Here is a 23,874-nt window from a genome sequence, read left to right on the forward strand (position 1 = left end):
ACTTAGTGAGTACAAAGCCAAAACTAAGAGTCAAAACTGTAATATATCAGAATTACCCTTAAGGTAAGTATGCTCTGCATGTCTCTGCTTAACTTATAAAATTGTATGTCCCTCCTCTCTCCTCTCTGTCTATGTTTTAATTGTGTCTGATTCTATTTTACTGGGATGTTTTTGTTCCAGGTTTCACAAGTATTGATGCACTCTCTACCCTGCCGTGGTAACCCTCACTCCTCAAACCCGCAAGACGCCTCAGCACTGGACTTTACTAACACTCAGGATTCTGAGTCGGTGCCTCGACAACAATGATAGAGGATTTTCTGTCAGGTAAAACTTCCATAGTGAGGTGTGGGTACACATGATGTACTATTTTATCATTTAAATTCCACCTATTGCCTATTGTGCCCGCTTTGTATTCACACAGTCAAGCCTGCTCCCAATAGTTCAGTTTAACCTCAAACTAACTGCAATAAATGTAAATATGGGCATTCTATCTATCAATCTATCTAATCTATCTATCTAATCTATCTCCTCACCCTCTAAAGCCTTTTTGTGATTTTAAACAGCTTGGCCACACTGAGGGAGTGCACCATCGAACGAGGGGAGGGGAGGCAGCATTCCCTTCTTCTTATGCTCACTCTGTCATCTCAGCCATCCCTTCACAGGAAATACAGAGGATGATCCAGGAGGTCAAAGACCTTGATCAAGACACACTGAAGGTAAAAAACAAATTGGCATAGCAGGCTATTGCCCAGTTTATTCATGCCATATTTCTAGATATATTTTAAAGTTGTGGATTTTATTTCAAAAAGACTGCAGATCTTTTTATCATCATGAAGAAACATGACAAGAAACAAGAAAAATACATTTGATGTGTTGCTGCAGTCACGCTTTTAGAAAAACACAATACGTACTGGGCTGCATCAGGCTGCATTTCAGTTACTATGTCATTCATTCTGTTATGTGACAGGACTTCTGCTTACCACAGCTTTAATGAATTTTTCCTTTGAACATGCCCCACCTCTCCACCAAGCTTCATGAAAATCAGCTTGATAGTTTTTGCATACTGTAATTCTGCTAACAGACAAAACAAACAAACAGAAAATCGGAATCAAGACAACCTTCCTGCCTGAGGTAATAAACTACTGTAGTAACTCCGCTTCTTTTCCACAGCAACTGGTGGACATCCATGTTGTGATTCTACACAAAGAGGAGGGAGCAGGGCTGGGCTTCAGCATCGCTGGAGGGTGTGACTTGGAGAGCAAAGCTACAACAGTAAGCTGCACATAGAAGAGATGCATATCAATCACTTGAGTTCACTGGGTTTAGACATTATGTTAGACTAGTGTGTTGGTAAAAAAAAAAAAAAGGACTCTAACTAGAGAATTTGTCCAAGTTTACCAATCAAAACTACAACCTTAATTTTGTGAATTCTATCACTGAGATTCCAACCTGGAACAATGATGGTAAAGGAATTTCACTGAAAAAAAAGTCGCATTTCTTCCCAGAAACAATGTCCCTAGAAATCCACAGTACAAACTTGATGCGTATTTTTGAAACTGTTCTCTTTTCTTTACTAACTCATAGCAGACACATCTAGTTGTGACACCACACTTTAGATGTTTACCTCACTCTATCACTGTTTGACCAAAAACACAATAAGCTATAGAAGTGATGTAGTTCTTGAAGGAAACTTGGTGTGTTTTACGCTGAAGTGTATAAAGTACAATTTTTTTGTATGGAAGGTTTGTTATACTTACATGCAGCTTCACTGTGTTTGGCACAGATTGAAAACAGAGAATTAGACATAAAATAGTGAGGGGTCAAGAGGAGAGACAGATCAGTAGGGGGGAAATGTATTCTCAAATGGATTCATGAATATTTATGGGGAGTTTTTGCACAGTCTATCTTTGCATTCAGTTAGTGAGACGATTAAGTAAGACTGGGGTAATCATGAATACGAAGAGTTTATTGACATCAATGTTCAGTGGCTTCTATAAATAAGTAAACATATGGAATAGCTGAGAATAAGAAAGTGGAATAACTGTTGATTTTGGTGTGACTTGGGGCGCTGTCAGGGAGAGAGAAATGATTTTGATGTGTTCATCAAGATTCAACCCCCATTTCCTGAAGGGTAGTCATGCCATTTTCAGCCTTTAAAGTACGACCTCCACACTGATATTTGACGTCATTTTTGACCTTATCGGTTAATCATTCACTACGCACATACTCTCTGAAAGTCTGCATGTGTATGTTACACGTACTGTCCTCTGTCCAGGTCCACAGAGTGTTTCCTAGTGGCCTGGCAGCTCAGGAGGGCACCATCCAGAAAGGAGATGAGGTGTTGTCTATAAACGGACAAACGCTGCGTGGGCTCACACATACTGATGCCACCGCTGCCCTGCGTCAGGCCCGCGGCCTGAAGCTGGCCGTGGTGGTGATCTGCAAGAGAGCTGAGGAGGAGGGAAGAGAGGGAGGAGGCGGTCGGAGTGAAGAGCCAAACCCTGCAGGTGAGTCACACCACAGAGTCCTCCACATGTTTTGTATCGCTTTTGTAAAACAGGGCTTTTTATGCAGGACTAAAGTTTCACATTTTTACTATGAGTCTAATTACACATTCTATTTCTCAATAGATAAAATGTGGGCAACATTTATCCTGTGTTTTTGCTGTGTTGCAGTGCTGGACCACGGGACCCAGCGAGTGTAGAGCTACTGAAAGGTCCTGGAGGGGTTGGCTTTACTTTGGAGGGAGGAAAGGGTTCAATCCATGGAGACAGACCTCTAGTCATCAACAGGATCTTTCAAGGTACAACAATCATTCTGATATTATTGAATTCCACTTTATTTACAAAACATATTTCCAGTTAATTCAAATGTCATGCTTACTCTTTAGCCACCATGAATCAACTCTTGCTTCCTTTTAAAAATGAGCTTTTGTCAAATAAATAAACAATGGAAATAAAAATGGAGAGCACTAGCTGTCATATCATGAAAGATACCAGAACCTCAAATGGGCTATTTTTTGTGTGTTTCAGGTGGCGCAGCAGAGCAGAGTGGTCTGCAGTCTGGAGATGAAGTGCTGCAGGTCCAGGGAGTCAGTCTAACAGACATGACTCGATTTGAGGCCTGGAACATGATCAAGGCTTTACCTGAAGGATCCGTTACAGTGGTGATCAGGAGGAGGCAGGGCCGTACGGAATGACAGCTGCTGGGAGAACCCAAAAAGAAATATAACCTCAGTTGCATTTGAGGAACACAGATGTTGGACTTTCTTTAACAATCTTATAGAAAACAGTCAGCCATTCGTTTTGGTCCATCCCCACCTCAAAACTCCAAAACCCCACATCTCAGTTGCCTTTAACCATAACTAGCCATGCAGATAGTTTTGTGTCCCAGTAACCGTTAATAATCTTCATACTTCGTGGACAATATTTTTTTACCTTCACAAGAAAATAGTGATATGAGACCTGAGTTGTTGAATGCAGTGCCTGGCCAGTGTTGTGGAAAAATAATAATAAATGATTTTGTGTGCACAAATAAAACCATCGTGCCATTAAATTGAAATTATTCTTTCAAAATAAAGGAGATGCCACATGTCTTCAACAAGTTCAAATCCTGTGCATCCATATATCTCTAAAATGAACATAAAGAAATCCTGGTGATTGGTTTAGATCGTACTGACTATGATTTGACAGCTGGCATTTTCACTTGGGCCTGTACAGTGATGTATGTGCAGGCCAGCTGATTGCTACCCATGCATATAATGTGGCATTACATCTACACAAAAAAGTGTTCATGTATGCCAGGGCCAGAGTGGGACTCATTTTCAGCCCTGGACTTTCATGCCTCAGACCGGCCCACTTTAGATCACGACCTATTACTATTAAAATCATGTAATTCTAGCCTTGTCTTGTAATTCAGTGTGTTTTTCTAAAATATTTCCATTTCAGTGCAAGTAAGGGTCGCTTCACAGTGAGGATTTATTCCAACACGAGTGCACGTCTCCAACATTATTCTTTACAATATCCATCCATCCATCCATCCATTCTCTTTACACCGCTTTATCCTCACTAAGGTCGCGGGTGGTGCTGGAGCCTATCCCAGCTGACTCGGGCGAAGGCAGGGGACACCCTGGACAGGTCACCAGTCTGTCACAGGGCTACATATACAGACAAACAATCACACTCACATTCACACCTACGGGCAATTTAGAGTAACCAATTAACCTCAGCATATTTTTTGGACTGTGGGAGGAAGCCGGAGTTCCCGGAAAAAACCCACGCATGCTCAGGGAGAACATGCAAACTCCATGCAGAAAGATCCCAGGCTCACCCTGGGATTCAAACCAGGGATCTTCTTGCTGCAAGGCAAAAGTGCTAACCACTACTCCACTGAGCAGCCCTTCTTTACAATATCAGAATCTATATATCCAAACCTTAAAAATGAAATAGAAGAAGAAATAAAAATATTAAATTTAAAAAATGAAAGGTGTTGCACTTTCTAATAACACTATTCTCTCTTTTTCCTCTGCAAGGAAACAGTTCCATCATAACTTAAATTTCACAGATATGAGAACATCAGTTAAAGGGCTGATCTCCAACACTATTCTTTACAACATCACAATGTCCTTTTTTGCAATATCAATTATCAAGCAAATTAGTTTTCACATATATCTAATCCTCATGAATAAAGAGTAATTATTGCAGTGTTGTTTGGAAATTTGTAATGCACAGTATATCATAACTTGCTAATGAAATTTTAAAAATGCTTTAATTTTCATTTTATATTCACAATAACAAGAAAATAAATCAGAAAGAGACAGAAATGAAAAAAGGTTCGTTTTTTTCATTTTCTCATCCACTGGAGGGCACTTCGGGATTGTGCTCTATGCTGGCACCAACAAGCTCGACTTCTGATGTTGACGGCAGACTGTGGCGCGGAGAGACATAAAGGCGGAGATCATCGCGTTCGTGTGGTGTTCGGAGATGTGTGTGTCCAGAGAATAGTGAGATTGTTAGCATCGTGGTAAATGCTGCTACACAGACTGTGGTGTTAGTTACTAACTCGTGTCTTGTAGGCGCTTAGAGTGGCATCCCACGTGGGGGGTGAGTTCTTGCTGTCGCAGACAGCCAATCATAGAGAGGTTGTGGCGAGCACTGGTATCCGCCCACAAAGGGTCAAAAGTCTTCTCCCCGCACGCGTAGATCAGAGGACAGTTTCGTGAGACACTGGGCGCATGGAACTTGGTCTGCACACGCGTAGCAATGTCTCTGTGCGTAGGAGGCTCATTGCTACGCGCGCGCAGTGTTTTTTGCGCCCGTGGAGACTTTTTTCCACTTGTGCGGGGTACGTGTTTTACGCGCGCGTGCGCGAGAGGGAGAGAGTTACGTGCGCGTGACTTTTGACTCAATTATGGCACCATAAAATTGTGGTTACGCAATATGTTGTTCACGTCTTGTGCAAAAATGCCTCAAGTTATTAATATTGGCATTAAATTATTATTTCACAGAGCACTGATATCGTGCCGTTTCTGTTCAGTTGTATCGGGATGGTTACTGAAACTGACTTGATATGGCACAGCCCCACCTAGAATATTTTTCACCAGCCGCCACTGTTGTTAACATAATAGCAACCAGTTTGACACCCCACCAGGAATTGTCCCGGTCCTCCTGATTAGCCACCCCGGGCCTGATGTATACATTGTGACAACCAATGTTATTATTTTTAAGGAATGAATCTAGCTTGGATTCAGTCCTCAGTAACTTCAGCTCCTACTGTTCCACTAACTGAAGTGTAATCAGCAGATCTGACTGGACAGCACATCGGAATTATTTTGATTGTGGATGGAGCTGGGTAATACAGGGTTATTCAAAAAGAAAGAACCGATTTCATTATGCAATATTTTAATAAGGAAAAGCAATAGAAAACTTCAGCCAAGTCAACTTTTACTTTATGCTTAAGGTCATCGAATGACAACAGCGATCAACTCTGTGGATCATGATATGCTGATACGCATCTAGGAGGAATTCTCTTGTCACATTGCTGTTGCCCATGCTGCAGGTGATGGCCATACTAAACACTTGTAAGACAGGAAATAAAAGCTGATTGTGAGTAGAATATTTGTGACTTGGCTTGAGTTTTCTATTGCTTTTCCTTATTAAAATATTGCATAATGAAATCAATTCCTTCTTTTTGAGTAACCCTGTAATTTACCTAGCCAATAAATATTCTAATGTTTTACAACCAAACAAGTTTTTGGCAAGTACAAAAATTTCATTTCTTAGTCACAACTGACATTGTAAGGAAGTCTCCTAAAATTTCTGAATGCAAAGAAAATTGAGGACAGATGAGTGTTTAAACAGCAGTGCTTTCTTTTCTTCCAAATTTAAATATTCTTTGCAGGGCAACGGTTTCTCTGCACAATATAACTTGTGTGCATTCTATGATTTTCTGATCTCTAAATCTATTGCACTCTCAGGATTATGACACTACAATGCAGTAGGTCTTTGTATGCAACCCACAAAACATCTGTTTTCTATTAAAAGTGCATTTAAAGAAAACTTCACTTTATCAATCAGATGCCTATAGTCAGTTACATCTGCTGCAAGGTTTCAAAATAACATACTATACTAAAAACTAAGTGAACACGTGTAATGTTTTATTCTCCAAGTTTGCAGATGACTTCAAATACCTTGGTCCGTCTGACATGACTGCTAAAGAAAAACATCAGTGTTGGACAACAGGAAAATACAAAATTACTTCGTGAACAGAAAAGTAGAAGAAAACGTTTGTTTATGTGTTTTGACTGGTACAGGCATATAAAACAGCAGAATGTGCTTTCAGTAACAGGAGGCTTATTCCATCCCAAAACACCAAATATTCAGGAAGGTGGTTGCAGCACCATCTTCAATTTTACTGTGGGTGCTGGTGGTGGAAGATCATGATAATAAAAAAGCTGTGTGCAAAATTACAGGCTTATACTCCCAATAATTTTTGAGTTATGGCATTTAATAATTTAGGCCAAAATGCCCTACCCCCAAATCCTCGCCTGGAATTTTTAGGTTTTAAAATGCTTATATCTCTGCTTCTGGGTATCACAGAGACTTGAATTTTTTTCTCCAAGCTCTCTACATGTTGGTGATGTCCTAGAAACAACACACATACTCAGGAGAAGTCTCTACAGAGCAGGGGGGCTTGCCCAAAATGTATAAATTATTTGTAAAAAAAAACACTCGCGAGTAAGGTTAAGGATGTTAAAAATGCTAGAAATCTTACAGATTAATGCCTTAGCACCATTTAGTACTGCTCTAGACCAGACTGGCTTATAACTTATACAGGGGGAGCCCTCTAGGCACATTGTTTAGAGAGATATGGACTGCTGAACATTGCCCCCCATGAAAAGTGCCTAATTTTCAAGGACCCTGAAGTCAATGTAGCACAGGTGGTAGAGATCTGCAAATGTGCACAGAAACTCATCTACCCTCTTACTATAGCCATGCAAAGTCCCAACTTCTAGCCATCACTGCATCATGCTCAGTTTTACCCCCAAACTCGGCCATTACTGGCTACTGGCGAATCTTAATCTACGCTATAGGGTACTATGTACAATAAGATGAAAATACATGTGTATCCACTGGTTTGGTAATTATGTTGGAAAATACTTGGGGCTTTGTGCATAACAATCCACTAATGATACCAAAGGGTATTGATCATACACTGTCATACATGTTTCCATATTTTGCTGCAGATAGCTTTCATGTGATCCCGGGCATGTGATCTATTTATAAAAATTTTCTCATATTGTCTATTGATGTATGCTTTAAAGAAATGTTTAAAATTGCTCTCAAAATATTTACTTCTTGGGGTTTGTTATTTCTGGGTTTGGAGCAGCTTTAATAGATCATGTGGCATTCCACATGAAATATTTATGATTGATATAAAAATCACAAACATTTTTACCATTAGAGTATGTGTCTTAAAAAGACTTGTTTTTTCAGATCTGGATGTGCTCAAGCTCACAAGCAAGAGGAAGGCTGAACCTTGGTACCAAGGACTTAAAGTTTATGTTACTGACATGCCTGACTATTAATATACATGTTCCAGTGATGACCATGATGCTGGATTCTTGAATTGTCTGTGGTGATGGGCAATAGAATGTAGACTAGCATTAGAACAAACTAATTGTAGATTTATAGTTCTTCTGTGCTTCCCTAACATCTTTTTTGTATTAGTGAAAAGTGTGAACATGGCAGAACTTTGTGCATGCTCTGCGGGCACCAAGCTGGGCCTACAGGACAGTTGCCTTACTACTGGAACCCACTGCAAACTCTGGTCTGATATTGTTAAAAGAAATGTCCCTTGACAGAAAAGATCTACTTCAACGAAGGACAGGTCTGCAGTTAACGGAAAGTGATAATGTGTGTTTTCACCACAAAAAAGAATATCTAGACAGGTTTGAGGAAAGACATGGGAAACCTGTCCGAGGTAGTCTCAGTACAATAAAGATTGACGAAGAAGACTTTATATGCATAACAGGTAACGTTCAGATTCGAGAATACCAAAAATGGCACAGTTTGAGGGTAAAATTGAGCATGATGCAGTGATGGCTAGAAGTTGGGACTTTGCATGGCTATAGTAAGAGGATAGATGAGTTTCTGTGCACATTAGCAGATCTCTACCACCTGTGCTACATTGACTTCAGGGTCCTTGAAAATTAGGCACTTTTCATGGGGGGCAATGTTCAGCAGTCCATATCTCTTTAAATAATGTGCCTCGAGGGCTCCCCCTGTATAAGTTACAAGCCGGTCTGGTCTAGAGCAATACTAAATGGTGCTAAGACATTAATCTGTAAGATTTCTAGTATTTTTAACACCCTTAACCCTACTCGCGAGAGGTTTTTTTTACAAATAATATATAGATTTTGGGCAAGCCCCCCTGCTCTGTACAGGATGACCCAAAAGTTTGGAAACAAAGTTTAACTGCAGTGTCTATTTGAGTTAGGGGTGCATGAATTTACTCTTATTTTACCCATTTTTGTTATAACATAATAAAATAACTTAAAAGCATAGTATTTGCTTAGTGCAATAATTCGGAATAAAATTAATAGAACCATAAGGTACAGGTATGCTGGAGCATAACTTCAAAATGCAGGCCATCAGTGTCAGGTTTCAAAACTCTTGATGGTAAAGTATCTGACAGTTTTAATTTTTTTAAACATCCAAAAGTACCATGAGGCAACATTTACTGGCCAGTTTGAGGAACCTTCATAAGCATGACTGAAGATACATTCCAGAAGATACCAGTGTAACCAGTTGGTGGAAACGTTCACAGCTTTGTATAAGAAACAAGCATGAACATGTCGAAATATGTTTTTTTTACACTAATCTGTTACTCTTCTGAATATATCTGTGGTACTGATTTATTGAAATAACATTATATTATTTAGATTATAGACTTTTCATTTGTTTCCAAACTTTTGGGTCACCCTGTAGAGACTTCTCCTGAGTGTGTGTGTGTTGTTTCTAGGACATCACCAACATGTAGGGAGCTTGGAGAAAAAAATTCAAGTCTCTGTGATACCCAGAAGCAGGGATATAAGCATTTTAAAACCTAAAAATTCCAGGCGAGGATTGGGGGGAGGGCATTTTGGCCTGAATTATTAAAATTTGAAAATGCCATAACTCAACAAACTAATGGGAGTAGATGCCTGTAATTTTGCACATAAAGTTTTTTTTTAAAATCATGATCTCCTACCACTATCTTCCAAAGCCAAATTGAAAATGGTGCTGCAACCCCCATCTGTGAATTCAGACGGAATTGGTCAGGAGTAAAGTACAAACATTTGACACGTATCATTTTACACATACTCTGTGTGCCAGACATTAAATTAACCAAAACAGTCAGTGTGCAGCACATGCAACTAGTCTAACACAGAAGACAAAGACTGTCTGAACTAGTTATTGGACCACAAGTTGCTCAGACAATGCACATAAGGAAACTTTGGATAAGTATCAATTTCTATCATAGAACCCAATATTTTTTGAGAGTAATTAGTCTCAGTACTTGACAAAAAGGCTGCAACACATATAGGATTTTAGTAGGACTGGTTCTGCCATAGTTTACATGCTTTTTGAGAACTGTGTCATTCTGCATACACTGAGATAACTGTTGGTCAAAGCTCAGTGAGGTCAGAGCATTAAAAGGTTAAATCCACACTGAACTGAGAGGTGCTGCACTGCTCTGTTTTGGTTCAGAATCTGATGGAACTTGGCTTTTTTTTTAAATTTTTTTTATTACAAATAAAGTGCCAATTTTGAAACAAAATGTATTAGATCAGCACTATCAAGTAGTTTCCTGCTGTCTGATCAGTTCAGACTACAGTACACAGGGTCCTCTAGTGGTGACAATGGCAGGAAACATCTTAAGAAATTAGCAGAAACCTGGTGAAAATAAAATTTCTCTGATGACAGCATTAATAGAGCCTGCCTCATTAGTTAGACGATTGAAGCACCATTCAGATGCCTTCAGTTCTATTAATGTCATGTGACCCTGGTTTTGGTGTCTCCAGGGAATCTAGCATCATTTCCTTTAACCTGAGACATACTGTAAGATGTTTGTTGACAAGCCACATCTGACTATTGGGATTTTGATCACAAAAAGGCAGGAGGGATAGTGACAAAACTTAACAGCAGACGACTAACAACAGATTAGCCAGAGAACAGAATCAGAAAGTATCAATACTAGGTGGGAATGGGGTCCATTCAATACTATTTATACAGCTCCAATTCACAACATCTCATCTCAGGGCACTTCGCATAGTATAGTGAGGAGCATACAGTAACACATTAGAGAGAAACCCAACAAATCCAAACGGGTCACGAAGTTAAAAGAAGTAAAGTAGTATCTACGTACACGAAAGCAAAAAAACTAAGTGCTTCGCTGGTTTTTATCAACTATGTATTTCTTCTACATTGTGCATGTTTTTTCTCCTTCAGCAGCTACCTGTATGTACACTGAGGCAATGTCCCATGAACAAATACCGTCCATTTTTACAGCACACACATAAAATGTCTTTAGATCCACATGTAAGTAATGGCATACCAAGCACGTGTTGGAACTTGAAAATGGTGGAATGTATTTAAGGTTGTTCATTACAATCACCGTCTACACACTGTGAGGTAAAGCATGTTCCAGGTAATGTGGTAAAAAGTTTTCAAAGGAATCTCGATACTCCTCAAAAGACTAGGTTAAAAAAAATATAACAGCCTACTGTGCATGGCTTAGCATAACAGGAAAGGCTCCAGAGAAAGTGGATACACTATCAGTTCACTACACAAACCAAATCAATAACCAAACTTTTCTCGGTTTAAATCATCTTCAAACTCTAACATGTTCATTTCATACAGAGGGAGTTCTTAAGAAAGTGCTGACATTGTCCAAGCACTAGACCGCATTTACTCAATTCAATGAGAAAATCCAAAAGTTGTCTTTAGGTAGCTGTCCACTTCAACGTTAATGATGAAGGAATGAAGGGAAGGCTTCTACAATGTCTACTGAGACGTTAAAAAAAGGGTGGGGTGGGGGGGCTGAGTGTATAAAGAGTAAATTGAGTACATTTGTGTATCTAGTTTTTTTTAAATACGTGAAAAACATCATGACAGTTATGAAATAACCTGCATTTGAAATAAGGACTGAACACATTTGGGTTTGACATCAAATGATGAATATGAGGCAATATCTGTACAAACAGAGGGTACTAACTTCTAAGTTGGGTATCAGACCCACATATAAACACCCTGAACTAAAAGCTGAAATGTTGATCTCTTGTCTATATTCATTGTTTGATGCCAAACCCAAGTGTTTTCAGCCTACAGCAAACAAAGGAATTGGCCTGTTTGTGTAGGTTCTCATTCATCCAGGTCATGGTTATCCAAATTGGCCTCACTGTTCAGATATAACAGTTACGAGTAAATTTTTTATTTTTTATTTACATGACCAACTTTTTAATAGTTTCAAAGCAATTAAAAAAGACTGGATTTTGAATTTGTCGTTTAAGTGCTCTAAGCTTTGATTTTAGTGTCTAAGCGAGAGACGAATTTTAAACCCGAAAATGTGTCTTATTCAAAAACTTAACATGATTTAAATGCTCAGTGTAAGGAGACTTCTGTTCAGTTATCACCATACTTGTGTCTTCAAGACTTCAAAACTGCTGACATAATCTCACCAAATCTAAACACTGTTTATAATGCCCACTTCAAACTACCAAGGTACATTTTCTATTACTTTTTCCCTTTACAGGACTATTTTAACCACAGTATGTGGACAGTAAGGTAGCCTCACATGAAAAGCAGACTGTAAATTGTCCTAACAAGACAAGTGACTCATTGAGTCTCCACATGTAAACGCAAAGTCTGAATGAAGCTCCTGTCAATCCTCATCCCAGTTGATGCTAAAACGTCAACGAATAGGGTGTTTGAACAGACACAGTGAAGTACTAATGTGTTGTGAGCTGTTTAATACGACAATTTAAAAACCCTTTCCAGCCATTGATTAAACCCCTACAAAACAGATCTGTGTATCAGTGTTACACATGAAACTTTTTCCCATAAAAACAATCCTACCCTGCCCTAAAACAGCTCATATGCAAGTCTGCACTGCACACAAGCTCACATGCAGCTCTGCTCAAACACCAGAAAACAAGCTGTATTACTGGAGTAAGAAGACGGACGACACAGCAAGCCCTTCCCTCAAGACTAAAGCAACGGACATGACATTCCTCCCTTTGTAAGGAGTACCATTATAAATAATGCATTTTGCAGTTCTTTTGTTAGCCTTGGTGTATTTCCTTTTGTATACCTTAGATCCAATAAACACACTTTAAATAATTCTTTTAAAAAAAAACAACAGTCTCTTCTGACATTATTTTCCTGCATTACAACACTCATAGTGTGCTTAACAATATTTTTTTTAAACAAATCTTTCTCTTTTGCTCTCTGTCTGCCAATTTAATTGACATATGTACAAAGAAACTGCTCACATATATGCATTAGAACAGTTTTGTTTTGACGGAGGAACATCTATGATAGTGAACTTGTATAGTACCGGCTTATTATTACTATTTACATCCTAAATTATTTGATTTGATACAAGCAGTTTACCACAATAGCTTTATCGACTTATAGAATCATGAATATGATTGGTATTTCTCCATGTTAGATGGGATTTATTTCCCCTACGTCAAATCCCTTATTAAAAAGAAAGACCCAGTAATAGCTGGACTGGATAATTAATTTGGTGCCAATCAGTTTTGTGAGTCCAGTTAGCCAGAAGAACCACTACTTACAAGTATACAAGTATGTATATACGGAAAAATGCAAATGTTCAACAGAAATCATGCCATTAAAAAAAAGGGAAGACACATTTCTGCCATTGTTTAAAAAAAAAAATTACCTTTGGCATCCCATCTGTGCTTTAGTGTTATAGTGTAGCTACATTTTAGAGGCAGCTTTTCATGGTTTACAGGTGACCAGAAATCTGCAAAACTAAGTCATTTCAAGCACAATACATACAACTAAATATGAGGTATGAGTCAGTACAAACCAGCAATCTGATACCAGCACAGGGTCAAAAAGGTCCATGCAACATGCATGTTTACAGTACACAGTGAAGTATGCAGTCGGAAGAGTAAACATCTGGTGCCACAATTATCTGGTAGAAAGTATTATGTACCTGTAGCACATCTACAAACATATTTTACATCTATTTGCTTTAAGATTAGAGGAACTAAACTGATCCCACAGATAGGAATGTAAAGGGAGTTTCAATTTAAAAATCTGTCAAATGTAAGCCCTTGTTCTCAAGGGAGAACTTTTCAAATATAAGTGCTGACTGTTAAAACACTTACTAGACTCCTCCTGCAGTAACACAGGAATTAAGGAATGTACATTACATAACATAAAGTGAGGACTAGATCCATTTGATTGGATATTTGGCATCTTAGATAATCTCGGAGTGCTGACTGCTGTTGGACTGTTTAAAATGGAATGAACATCTGGTGGCCTGAGTGGTCAGTGGGTCTCAGGCTTGATGGGGAATTCTCAACGCTTGGTGTCAAAGGTCTTTGAGGGATTTCACCGACTTGGCCAAGTTGCTGTAGAACTCAGTCATGCTGGAGGGGAAGAACGAGTCGACCACTGAGCGAGGGAGGAAGCCACCCAAGTCTGTCTGGAAGAAACTGAACACCTGGGTTTTGTTGGGTTCTCTGGAAATGGTGGGGGGAAAAAAAAACAAATGTTACTACAGAAAAACAGAAGCTAAAGTAGCACACAGTCCTCACATTCATCGCCCTCACTACACTTGATATTTTCATCTACATACTGCTTGAATTTTACTACCAGCTATAAATGGAGCATATTTAATGCCAGAGTCTTACACCATAACAGTAAACTTATGAATCAGTTTCAATGGTAGCTTGTACTTTGTATGCATCATCAAGCTTATCATACATGTATTGAACTGTGTTATATGTTCTTTGTTCCCCACCCTCCTCTTCTCCCATGCGTGCCCCTCTCTACCTCTCTACCTCTTCTGTCCCTCTCAACCCGCCGGGTTCCCCCACATAAAGAGCCAGGTTCTGTTCAAGGTTTCTTCCCTGTTAAAAGGGTGCTTTTTTGCCACTGTCGCCTTGGGGCTCGCTCTGGGGGCTCAGGCATATGGGTTCTGTAAAGCATCTTGAGACAATCTGACCTATAACTGGCACTATATAAATAAAATTGAATTGAATTATTCCCCATGGACAGTTGGTACATACTTGCTGTATACACAACACTTGGATTTGGTGAATCCTGAAATCACCACTAGAAAACCACTTTATAATGTTGGGATAAAAAGGGCTGAGTTAACTAGTTCCACAGCTGATCCTGACCTCCCTGAGCAAAACTGTGCTACAGAAACCTCCTAACTGACCCACGAGTCACGTAAACCATTTGCCACTTCACCACAGTCACACCCGATACCTCAGTGCTCCCGCTACAGTTCTCCCTCCTTTGCAGTGTTTGCTCCATCTGCATATTGTTATGTTTACCATCAAAAGGACATACCTTTTTTTTTTTCAAAAGACAGGCAAACATTTGTGGGAGATTTACTGTAGACTATTGCAAATGTTTTATATGGCTCAGGGTTCAAGTAGACCCCTGAGCAGAATTTGGTTCAGGGCCCCATGGAGGAAAAGAGACCACCTCTGGAACAAGTTAACCAGTCTCTGCTGTACTGACATTTTAAAGCAAATGGTTGCCTAGCAATGATTTTAAGTTTTACAATAGTTTTAAAATAATTGTTATGAAGACAGTGGTAAGTGGCTACAGTTTAGTGGGCCTTGTCAGCTTTCTCACCCTGAGATGGGGACGCAGATGCAACCACATGGATGGTTGAATCCTCTCACGTAGCCAGACTGGGGAGGACATCCGGGGTGACTCACATTGGTAGCTGTTTGATGTCACACACAAAAAACACAAGCAAACATGCATATTTGCCGTCATTATATTTATCTTGGGAGGGGCTGCATTTCTGTCTGTAGTAGTGAGAGTCCAGAAAGTAAAGTAATGGCCTTCTGAGAAATACACCTCAGTAGTTTGTGCTGAGGATTAGATAGGACGATCCATACTGCTCTGATATCTATCCATTCAATATGAAGCTACAGCAAAACGAAGCTAACCATCGCTTAGCTGTGACTCTAAACTGGATAGATAGATGAGTTTGTGTCCTGAGTTTCTCATTTAGATCTCTGCAGCAAAGTGGGTAAATATTTTTTTTTTAAAAAGCCTAGTTTTTACTTTAGACACCATTATGGTCAGTCTACGTGTCCCAAAGGGGTTCTCTGTGAATTCACTTGGTGGAACCAAAGCAGATGTTTAGTTGGGATCACACACATATTCAAGGTAAATCTATAACTCAGGTCTTTATTTCCAGTTTTGGCCATCATTTCTTTCAGTTACTGTACTGGAATAAATTAATTGCCGATATAGAAGGACAATGACAAGAGTGCAAAATCCAGTGGGGCAAGAAGCCAAAGTAGTCATACAAGAAGTCAGGTTGTAAACAAAAAGTCCATAGTTTATCCAGATTATCTCAACCTACCAGGAAGTGATGAGGAAATAGTTTCTTTTTCCCAAACAGTCTATCATCCCTATTTTAAAATCTAGAATCTCAGTTAAAGCTATTTAAACAGTCAGCATTCCTACTGACTTCATTGCGCCACAGCCAAATATCACAATGACATTGCCCTCATGTGGTTACATGGTTTTAAAACATACAGCTCATCAGGGCTGTTACTTTGGATTCTGACCTAATCCCATAAAATGTGATCCAGTGGTCAATAATTACCAACTTTTATATATATATATATATATATATATATATATATACGTATACACATACTCTGAGCAGACACGCTCAGAGCAAGTTCTTTTTTGAAGTAGCAAAATGATCTCATATCAGAATTCAAATAAGAGGAACTAGACACAAGAATCCTGGCTATTAGTTGCATTACCAGAACTAACATAGCTAAACCTCCTCCTGACCAAACCAAAGGCAACAGATAACATTTTAGCCTGCACTGCTACTTTTCACTGACATCTCTTTTCCTTTAACTCTCCTACTGTCTTCGTGTCACATCAGCACAAGCATGCAGAATGCAAATCCCCAACACACTCACCGTAATCAGGACCACCAGCCATTCAACACGTGTTTCTCTTTCTTCTCTGAAGACAAAGTTTAAAAAAAAAAAAAAACTATTCATAAAAACTAGGAATGTCCGATTTTAGCTTTTTTTTTTTTTTTTTGCCAATAACCGATATGCCAATACTGTCCAACTGTCAATTTCTGGTTCTGATGTCGTGGAATTAATACATCACACCTAATTTTAATTGTGATGCCCCACTGGATGCATTCTCAAATGCAACAAGGCTTTCCAAATGTAAACACTGTCTGTACAAAATAAGAAAACTACTTCAACTTAAGTTATGGAAAAAAATGCCTTTTTTTGTCTCAAACAACACTTCACTCTCCCTCCCTCCCTATATGAGTCTATTATAATGTAGCAACTATACTGTTTAATTTTGAAAACTATCAGCAAAATCCTGGCATTATTTTATCGGGTTTCACGATAGGCAAAAAAAACTGATGACAAAAGTGACCGATATTACAATTTTATGCCAATATCGGGCCGATATTATGGGACATCCCTAATAAAAACCCACCATATACATGCTTTGCAGATTACCATATTCAGATTTGGTATACAGTATTAATTTAGATATGTAGAGCCTTTCCACACTGACTGTATTTCACTGTGTGTAATACAAATTGTTCTCAACGGGTGTTGCTATTCATGTAACTGCAAGTTGTTGCAGTAACTGCCATTAACTTGACTGTCAAAATTTTTGTCCATTTTTTGTTTTTTGTAAGCAATTTTGGTATTTTTGGATGCTGTCGATATATACAACCTTAGATATATTCAAAATAATCTGTTCAGGCCTGTAATGTACCCTCAGTGTAGGAAAATCAAACAGCCTTGGACCCAGATCACTCCTGCAAGGTCAAGCAGTCCCGCCCTTACAGCAAGTTACAATGAACCTTGGAAAGCACAGAAGAAACAAGTACAAGAAGTAGAGGAGACAAGAACAAGTCGTTACGCACCATTTGATGAAATGGTGCCATCTTCGTATTGCTTAACTAAAATAACATCTACAAAGTCTCGTGGAGCTATGATACCCATAGCTGCTGAGGGCGTGACTGTTCGGCAGATAGAGATGTCCTGTGCAAAAATGGGAGACAAGGGATGTACTCAACAACTGAGCTGAACAAAGAAAGAAAAAGCAAAAAAATGGATATAACCTCTGGTTTCTCGTGTATGCTTTTAAAGCTGCATCAGGCAAACTTCAGATTTGAAAGTAATTTGATTAGTTATACCAAGTGATCAAATTCCAGATTTTGATAATGCCAACATGAGAAGAGGCTAAGTCAAATCAAAATGTACACTGTATTTTTGCCTCTGGTCTTTCCATAGTGTGCCTTGGTATGAAGCCTCATTGTAAACTTTAATAAAATCTATGAGATATGGAATGTGTTGACATGAATTAACATGATTTCAAGGTTGTCATTTTACGGTGTCAATGTTTAAAAAAAACCCTGGGTGCAGCTTTAAATTTAATTTTGGCAATCTTTTTGGGAAACCAAGGAATGTAAGAAAAACTGTATGAAAGGTGCATGAAGTAAATACATAGACACACTGCATAATAACACACCTCTGTGATTTGTTCCAGAAGCTCAAACTTTTTGACGTTGTTGTCCCATTTAACTCGGAGCCCATTGGGTGCTGGTTTCAGACATTCCCACACTTTCTCAGGACTGCCAATGACGATCCCCTCGCCCTTGTAACTGTCAAGTGAATCAGAAAACAGTATGCAGTCAGGAGAGGAAATTATACGACGTTGCTGTGGATTGGATTCGTGCACTCTACAAGATAACAATTTAACGCATGGCCATAGATAAATAGTCCATCTACTGTGCATCCTATGTTTCCAGTCATAAAAAAACTAAAACACATCCAGTTAATGATACCAATTGGTCTACTATGAAATCACACTTGCCTTAGACTTAATAATACAATATTTATTTCGAAAAAGAATACAATGTGGTGGAAATTAAGTTTTCTTTATTGACAAGTATTGAAGTTTTCCTCACCATTACACTAATCCTTGCATAACAGAAGTGTTTTTTCTGAAATTTGCTATCTATTTAGTATTTCATCATTGTTTTCCAAAGTTCATCAAATCAAAACTAAATGAGAACGAAAAAGAGAAGTTGGGATTTCTTACACATTCCCCGGGAACTCAGACGAGGGACGCCATGACACAGTCACATCATTCTGTCAAAGGAAACAGTGAATTTACAGAAAGCAGCATCTCTGTTTTAGTGATGAATGATGAAGTACATGTTGCTCTCTATGACACATTACATATTTCAAACAACAACAACAAAAAAGTTCCTCCAGCCGTATTTGAAGAGTAAGTGCTTCACAAAGGTAACCATCAGTTACACCATGCTCACAGTCGACTACCACCGAGCACCAGAAGCTGGCTTCTATATACAGCCTTAGCAGCATGTCCAGCAACAGCAGTAGATGGTCCTTGACTGCACTTGTCACCAAGTTAAGCATCTTAAATTACTTTAGTGTTGATTAGTAATTGTATGAAGCTGTAAGAGTTCAGATTAAAAAAAAAAATTGTAGTAACATATACAGGGGGTCCTCGACTTACGGCGGAGTACAGTTCCTACAGATAGACGTAAGTTGGAACTCCGGAGAAAATGTAAACAAAGCTGTTACGTGCATCATGGTATTGATCAGTTCTTCTTAAAAGACATGAATACCAATGACTTCCATGCATGTATAAGCCATTTTACAAGAAGATAGTCCACTGTTTTTACAACTTGACAGATGTTCGTCGGTGTTTCGCCGTGATCCATGTGTTTTTATAAATCTAATTTCACTTCCATCATGTGCTGCCTTTAAGGCAAAATTATCAATGTACTTTTATTTTGAAAAAGCCTTTATTTTGAAGTTGTCTGTTGACAGTTGTCACTTCCAGTCTGCCATTTTTGATGTTCAGCTTTACACATGTACATGCTTTTCTGGATGCACAGCTCTCTACTTTGGAAACACCACAGAGGCAGTGTAGTAAGTAATTAACTTATTTTATGGACTTACTGGTTAAGTTAAAATGATTTATTTACATCCAGTTATGTCGTTTTATTCTTTTTCCCTTGCAATTTTCACTGTCTGTAGTGTGTATCAAGAGCCACCATAAAGAAGTCAAGTTTGCTACAAGTTTACTACTACTTAATTTTGCAAGCACGAGTTTAACTAGTTGGGCAGTTGCAGCTTTTACCATTACAATTTTCTTTGCCATCAGAAGAGTCTGACGTACGCTTGGGAGCCATAATGAAGTGCAAAAAATTAGCGAATGCAGCACAATTCAAGGTGGTGTACAAGCGAAGAATGTAAACAAAAGCCGTCTTATAGCGTTGCGTGACGACGTATTTGTCTGCTCAACTCGCCAGCTAGTTCCACGTAACCAGTTTGGACGTAACGACAAAACACCATTGGTCGAAAATGTCATAAACTGAGGACCACCTATATTAACATACGCTAATCAGGCATAACATTATGACCACTTCCCTAATACTGTGTTGGTCTCTTTGCTGCTAAAACTCCTCTGACTCAGTGTTGCATGGACACAGACCTCTGGGGATGTCCTGTGGCACCAGGATGGTGGCAGTCAGTGAATTCTGTGGGTCCTGTGGGTTGTAGGGTGGGACCTACCTAGGCGTACCCTGGCACATCCCACAGATGCACAATAACACTTAGATCTGGGGAGCGGGGAACCCGGGTGAATACCTTAGCTCTGTTGTGTTCCCCGGGCCACTCCTGAGCAGTTTTTGAGGTATGTCGGGGCGCATTGTCCTGCTGAGGGTGGCAACTGGTATCAAGGACTGCTGTTGCCATAGGGGGTGGTGGGGTGGGGAACTGTTTAACGAGCAATGTTTAGGTGGGTGGTACATGTCAAGCATTTACATGAATGTCAGGACTCAAGGTTTCCCAGCAGAACATTGCATTACAACAAGATGATCGATGATATTCACTTCCCCTGTCAGTGGTCAGAATGTTGTGGCTGATTGATGAATATTAACATGCAGTGGTAACAGTATATTTTGAAAAATTAAATATACTATACAATATTTTAAATAAACAATTGCTTAAAATCATGCTGAATAACACTAAAAATATACTAATCTTGAAGAACAACAAAGATTAATGACATGATTTGTCCATGCATATCTGTCAGTATTTGCACCACTGTTTGTACAATGCAAATGTCCATTTATAACAGTTCCCTAATATACAATTATGACTGCTGATGTCTATTTAAATTTGATGTCGTATATGTGTACAGCACTGATTGTGAATTGAGAAATCCTGACAACGTGAAAAAGAGAAAATTACAAAAATTACAGAGAGGAACAGCAGACAGTGCACACACTCATCAACCATCACTGAAAGACATTCAGTGGTATATTTACAATGGAAAATAACTACTGGGATAATATTAACAGATACTGTCGTAGCCCACCATACGCCACCAGAACAGCTTCAGTGCACCTGTGCAATAATTCCACTAACCTCTGGAACTCCACTGGATAGATGACTCACCGCTCTTTCAAAAACTATACTTTCATTTGGTGTTTTGATCACCAGTATTAGTTCAAAATCTCCCAGATGTTCTATTCTGTTGAAATCTGACACTATGAGGGCCACAGCATATGATTCACATCATTTTAATCTCATATCAAGCCCACTGAGAGGGCCCTGTTGCCCTGGAAGAGACCACTTCCATCAGGATAGGAATGGTTCATTATAGGATAAAGGTGATCACTTAAGAGCAACTTTGAAATGTAGAGATCTGAAGAAGTGGACCCAGACTATGCCAGCTAACCCCACTGAATCCAATGGATGTACTGGTCAAGAGAGCATGTAGGCTTTTCTTTTCATTTGCCACCAATCTGTATATCAAAGCAAAGTAAAAATAAGAGAAGACATGCAAAAATGCAAAATGTAATGCCTCAAAAATGATATATTCAAATTTTAAAAAATAAAACATTGAGACCTTAATAAGAATTAATGAAAAGATTAATAGAATGTAAAGAGAAAACATTAGATAAAAGTAAAGTTGCATAAATAGTCAGTAGGAGGATGTTTAATAGAAGTCACTGATTCTGTGAGCCTCTTGCAGAGTTTGGACCAATGACAAGCAAAACTTTTAAATATTTGTTTTTGCAGCATGCTCAGTGAATGGGATGTCTGAAAACAGAGATTTGAGCCTGAAGTTTGGTTAAGATTCAAACGCTGTCCTGACAGGTGAGCTGCCTATGAAGGCCACATCATTAGAGACCCGGTGCTCCAGAGAGCAGCATCGGGGAGCGTACATTACTTCCTACAATTTCACAGCAGACAACAGTAAACATTTACCGATTTCTTGCAGACTTTCCACCCAGACTCATCTCTCTTGTAGCTCAGCAAGCAGTCAGCCACTTCCTTCGCTTTATGTTCGTGATCCATAACAATGAACGTCAGCACAAGTTATGTTAGCAAACCTGACTCACTTTGCAGACTGACCGATGCCACAGCGCAGTTACCTCTTAATTTCACACTGACAGTCACACTAACACTTCCTTCCGTCAGTCAGAGAAGCAGCAAAAAGTAAGCAGGCAAGAAGAGCAGAGCTGCTCCGGTGAGCACGAACTTCCGCTGCCAAGCTAGCGTTAGCCCAAATGAATGAACCGCATCGTCCGCTCAGAGGCAGCTAGCCGCGGAGCGAGCTAATGTTCAGTTCATAGAGAGCAGCATCCACCGCTCTGTACACGAGGCTCAGCGCCGACACAACGACCTCATAAGGCCGCTACTGGCCCCACCAGGCTCGGTTAAAGTGTTTAAGTCTGAAATACAGTCTGATTTAGTCCCTGAGGCACGAGTTCACCGTTTCCTGAGGTAAACGTCATTCAGAAAAACACAACGTCCGCTCATACCTTTCAAATTAAAAGCCCTTCTCCAGAATTGGATGACACTTTTCTTAACAAACTTAAGAATCCACGTACAAAATACTTAATCATGCAGTTGTTGTGTAAATTTTCTTGTCCTGAGATCAAATCTAGTAAAAACTAGGAGAAAAGAATGTTTGCATTTTATAGGGAACTCCACTTATTTGTAAAATACCAAATAAGTGGAGTTCCCTATAAAATGCCATTTTTCTCTTGTCCCACCCACTGATGACAAAATTGAATTTCCTATGAAACATTTGAAAATTACATTGTAATTGTAATATTTTTGTCATTGATGTCATAACTATGGGAACATTTTTTAATCAATACAATATTTTAAATAATTATTATACATGGAATGTGTGTCCCACAACATGTTAGCATAACTTTTTTAGCTGGTAGAAGAAGAAAACAGTAAATCACATTATATGCTGGAATTATAACATCATCAAATAGCTTTCTAAAAGAATGGGTAGAGCAAAGTTATGTCCTCCCTTCTATTTTTCATATTTTCAGAACAGAGTCTTGATTGAATGTCTCACTCCACCTCGTGCAAACTTCATGCATATTATCAGGAGAAGACTTTTTTAAAAAAAACTTTATTCTTTACTTTTATCCATCAGTAAGTTTGTCCTCTTGGTCAGCAGTAACAGCTAGCCAAATATCTAGCTTCTACTCCTGAGAAGAAGCTAACATTAGCATGGGTTAGCAACCCTATTAATGTGATTAGAGTAGGGATAAGAAACAACTAAAACAAGGAATAAAAATTGTACCATTGATGTGTAAGCTGAGCCAGTCAAGCCTTTCATAGTTTATTACCTATTATTGATAAATATCGAACAGAAAATTGAAAAAGAGACAGCTTATTTTTCCAAAAATATTGAAGTCCAAATGTCCTTCAATTCAGGAATGAGCTGTGACATGACATGTTTATTAAACATACCTTGAGCTGCAGTAACACTGTTGACGTGTTTTTTATATTCTAGAGATTAATAAGACAACTTTCTAGAGGTTTGACTGCAATGGAACATACTGTATAATTAAACCAAAGTTCCTTATTTTATTTTGAAGGTTAAAGATCCAGATTCGTTATTATAACTTGTCTGGTTTTACGAGCCTCTGACGTGTCTGTACTTGTTGCAGCAAAGTAATGTGGGAATTGTAGTGATCACAGATAAAATGCCATTTATTCAGAGTAGATGATTAACCACATCCTCTTTTGGT

The 23,874-nt window shown here is 38.9% G+C and overlaps 2 protein-coding genes across 2 annotated transcripts in view; one reads left to right on the plus strand and one right to left on the minus strand.

The window, feature by feature from the left end:
* il16 (interleukin 16) overlaps positions 1–3,899 on the plus strand; it is a 39,892-nt gene extending 35,993 nt beyond the window's left edge. Inside the window, 8 exon segments of the mRNA XM_051944870.1 lie at positions 156–294; positions 296–324; positions 564–604; positions 607–716; positions 1,171–1,272; positions 2,276–2,507; positions 2,696–2,803; positions 3,033–3,899. Coding sequence (XP_051800830.1) covers positions 156–294; positions 296–324; positions 564–604; positions 607–716; positions 1,171–1,272; positions 2,276–2,507; positions 2,696–2,803; positions 3,033–3,199 — 928 coding nt within the window. The 3' untranslated portion in view covers positions 3,200–3,899.
* Positions 3,900–6,634: 2,735 nt separating this feature from the next.
* Positions 6,635–22,626, minus strand: stard5 (StAR-related lipid transfer (START) domain containing 5). Its single transcript, XM_022215010.2, has 6 exons — positions 22,082–22,626; positions 18,873–18,922; positions 18,300–18,432; positions 17,692–17,809; positions 15,387–15,480; positions 6,635–14,257 (listed from the first exon to the last, which is right to left on the minus strand). The coding sequence occupies exons 1-6, from the start codon at positions 22,169–22,171 to the stop codon at positions 14,107–14,109; spliced, it is 636 nt and encodes a 211-aa protein (XP_022070702.1). The 5' UTR covers positions 22,172–22,626; the 3' UTR covers positions 6,635–14,106.
* Positions 22,627–23,874: the final 1,248 nt, after the last annotated feature.

Source organism: Acanthochromis polyacanthus, chromosome 2 (genome assembly GCF_021347895.1).
Source record: "Acanthochromis polyacanthus isolate Apoly-LR-REF ecotype Palm Island chromosome 2, KAUST_Apoly_ChrSc, whole genome shotgun sequence".
Classification (NCBI taxonomy): Eukaryota; Metazoa; Chordata; class Actinopteri; family Pomacentridae; genus Acanthochromis; species Acanthochromis polyacanthus.